At 55.6% G+C, this 3,723-nt stretch overlaps 1 protein-coding gene across 1 annotated transcript; it reads right to left on the bottom strand.

Annotated features, from left to right (window-relative positions):
- Window positions 1-2,555: 2,555 nt before the first annotated feature.
- On the bottom strand, window positions 2,556-3,503 carry LOC112878258. The gene has a single exon (XM_025942702.1). The coding sequence runs from the start codon at window positions 3,262-3,264 to the stop codon at window positions 2,860-2,862; it is 405 nt and encodes a 134-aa protein (XP_025798487.1). The 5' UTR covers window positions 3,265-3,503; the 3' UTR covers window positions 2,556-2,859.
- Between the last annotated feature and the right edge of the window lie 220 nt (window positions 3,504-3,723).

Here is a 3,723-nt window from a genome sequence, read left to right as displayed (position 1 = left end):
ATTTTCAGTCTTTTACCCAAAAGTTATTATTAGGAGTGTTTTTTGGGCACTTTTGAAGATGCTCTAAAGTTTAGCCCTGTAGAACCAAATGTGATCTAAGTTAGTGTCGGTTGCAAAGAGAGCGAGGAATTTGTTAGACAATCGCAATGTAAATTTCATAAACAATTTAACTCACTAAACCATTAAATGACATACCACATAGATAAAAGTAATGATATGCATAGAATTTATAAGTAGAGATTGTATAGTTAGATTTTGTTAGGATGAAATTTAATCTACACTGTTATCAAAACTTTAAAACTGGAATAAAAGCTCCCACTGAGAGCAATTCATTTTATCTCCGGCAGGCTTTGCGCCTCCGGTCCGTCCTGCAGTAATGATTCGCGGAAATTCGCGTGGTTTCGTGACGGGCGTAGCGCAGCACCAAGCCACCAACCGTCCTGCAGTAAGGTTTACTGATGATGTTACGGTAACTGTGTGTGATCACAAGATTGTTTTTTCGAAGAACCGTGATCACAAGACGGTGGTTGGCCAAGCGGCATACTGTCTCTACCGAACGATGGGCTTGGGCCAAGTACTGTGTGGCCCGCGCAACCAGCCTGCCAGTCGGCACATGCGACGCACCGCGTCCATGGCCCGTATAGCTCGGTTCGACCTCAGCGGGCCTACCAACAATTGCCGCGGCCTTCTCGCTTCTGTGGGCGTCAGGGCGTGCAACGCGAGCTCGCTCCTTTACGTCACTGGACACACACACCTGACACCTGTCCGCGCGCCCAACGCCCCGCGCTCGCACCGGCCCCGCCTCCACGCGCACGCGCCCACCACGCACGGCACGACGCCGTGCCGAATCGTCGAGCGCCGGGGTTGGCCAGTGGCTGCTGGCTGGAGGAGCCGTCTCTCCCGTTCCTTTCACAATACATACACGCCGGTTCCTCCTAACTCGCATGCTCACTTGCTCCACTGTCGAGGTAGAGAAGTTTTTATGGTGTTTGCAAATCAAGAGGTTAGAGGTAGCACTGCCAAAAAAGCATCAGCCACTGAATCTGACCTGGACGCACGCCCCCACAAGTCTGGCAAGCTGCAAGCCACGTCTATCCTTTTTTTTTCCCATCACTCGTTTAACGGAAGGAATTGAGATAGGCAATTCGTTGCAAAAGCGAGCGAGGAATCCTTGCAGCTAGCTGGAGCGTAATTTCCTTCGCGCAAAGCGCACGCAGCTTCGGCGAAAGGCATCCGAGCAGAGAAAGCTCCGGCAGGCAGGCGGCAGCAAAGGATTCCGAGGAAATTCGCGCGGGCGCCGTGACGGGCGCAGCACCAACCGCGCGCACCCGCTGAGGGGATGCGCGCTACCCGGGCCTCCGGCGACCGCCTCGCTGTCTTTCCCAAAGGCCCTGCTCGACTGCTCCCATGATTGGTCCCCGCGGGCGCTGTCGCCGTTGATTGCCGTGGCCCTCTGAATCATCGCAACGGAGCTTACGTTTCACTAACCTGAGAGCACTCGAACCGCTTGGCGGTCGGTGTCGTTCGGCTTCGTGCCTTGACGTTGCAGGATGCTCTGCCGACGGCGAGTACGTGACTGGAGCTGCACAAAAACCGCGCCGCCGACTCACCGACCGACGGGACGGGTGGACGGCCGGTGCCCGGTGGCGGTGGAGCTCGGTGAGCCACAAGGGATGACGAGGTGGCGGTGACAGCCCGCAGGCCAGATGTGAATGAACTGAGCGATAGATGAGGATGACCGCGGAAAACGAGTCCGGAGAGTGAAACTGATTGCAAGTTTTCCGGCCCTGACTCTGATAATCCGATTGGACAGTGGACACTGGTTTTCAGACGGCCAACGTTGCAACCCACTGGAAGCTGCAGCTACTGCCTACTGCTGCTAGATCAAAATTAAACTGGATTTCCAGCGTAAAAGGTCTCCCACTTGACGGGCAACGGCCCAACCACCACTCCCTGTCTTCCTCCGCGTATTCGTCAAAGTGCTGTCCGCTTCTTGATGAGCACGAGAGCTGGCCGGACAACAGGGCAGACATGGGCTGAGAATGGAGGCGCACGGCTCTCACTTCTCAGCAGCGGCCTGGAGTCCGGACCATTCAGGCATGGCCAAACGGAATGGAACAGTTGAGGAGCAGCAAGCGCCATGATTGCCTGCGCCGAATCCAGTATCCATACTCCATAATCCACTCTTATCCTTGGTCACTCTGACCTGACCGAGCGACCCTGGGCTTGCACGTTTCAGTATATCACCCCCACCGACTGCCACCAACAACCGAAGCAAACAAGCCTCTCCAGAAAAATGGAAAGCAAGGCGGGCAAAAGTTCAGAGTAATAAAATATAAGATTATGAATGGAAGGCCTAACAAAGCATACCAAAGCGCTGCATATTTTCAAGTCGAGGATCAGCCCTGGTTAAGTAAAGAATCCCCCCACAGTTGTGTCCACGTCGTTCACGCATACTTGAGTTCGGTGGAAAGAGGGAAGAAAGCTTGAGATGGTTCCAGTCAATTCCAAGACAGGGAAACAAAGCAAAAAAGAAAGATTCTTGAAAAGAAGAATTCGAAACATAAAGCAAACCAGAACTATATTATAACACACACACAAAAACAGAACCAGTGATACATGCAGCTAATCGAGTATCACCCTCACTCTGTAATCTAGCCAGTTGCAGAATCCGTATTATATATGTACAGCATCGATGGAACAAGAAGTACAAGCGCAAACATGCGTGCGTATAAATAGGATCAGCGATCAGCCAAGCACGCAAGAAAAAGCATGAGAAATCGAGCGCTACAGGAGGCGGAGAGACCGAATCACGCGTACGTGTTCATCATCAGGACAGACGAGGCCGGATGGATTCGATCATGGCCGCCACATGTCCCGGATGGTCTCGTGGAAGCTGGCAAGCACGATGAGGAGCAGGACGAGCATGGCGACGCCCCAGGGCGAGCTTCCCTCAGCGGGGGCGCTCCCGTAGCCGGGCCTCCAGCGGCGCTCGCTGGGGTAGAATCCGAAGAAGTAGCCGTCGAAGGAGTCGACGGAGGAGATCCAGCGGATGAGGAGCACGAGCGCGATGGGCACGGCCAGCAGCGCCCAGCTGAACTGCTCCGCCGCCTCCTCGATGAAGTCCTCGTAGGTGAAGAACCACGAGACGCCCAGCAGGAGCGAGACCATGAGCAGGATCAGGATCACCGGGTACGGCAGCGGAGACAGCGTGAACGCCTCCACGATCGACGACTCCGGGCGCCGGTCGCCGTAGTACGACATGGCCGCTCACGCCCGCGCTGGCTTGGTTTGGGTCTGGGGCCGGGCTCCTCCGGTGATTCTTGCTCCGGAGGGAGGTCGGGAGGGGAAAGAGAGCGGGGGGAGAACGACGCGGGGGGCGGACGTGGTGGCGGAACCGGCGATGGGGATGAGGATATAGGCGGGCGGGCGCGGGCAACCAACCAACCACGGATCGTGTCGTGTGCGCGGCGCGGAGATGGGTGCGTGTAACTGCCCAAAGGGCTCACGCTAACGTGTACTAGAGATCGTGGGAGCAGAGCAGAGGACGCCCTCGCCCTGCTGACGAACGGGTGACTTGACACTCGGGAGGGAGCTCGCACAAATAATTCGAGTCCTCGTTTGTGATTTGGGGAGGATTCGCGGCATCCCAGCGCGCGACGTCTGGCGTGGTGTACGCGTGGAGACCGGCCGCGCGGTCGTGTGCTTTGTTTCCTTGTTTGT

Source organism: Panicum hallii, chromosome 9 (genome assembly GCF_002211085.1).
Source record: "Panicum hallii strain FIL2 chromosome 9, PHallii_v3.1, whole genome shotgun sequence".
Taxonomy (NCBI): domain Eukaryota; kingdom Viridiplantae; phylum Streptophyta; class Magnoliopsida; order Poales; family Poaceae; genus Panicum; species Panicum hallii.
The sequence above is the reverse complement of the archived record's forward strand: the minus strand, read 5'-3'. Positions and strand labels throughout refer to the sequence as shown.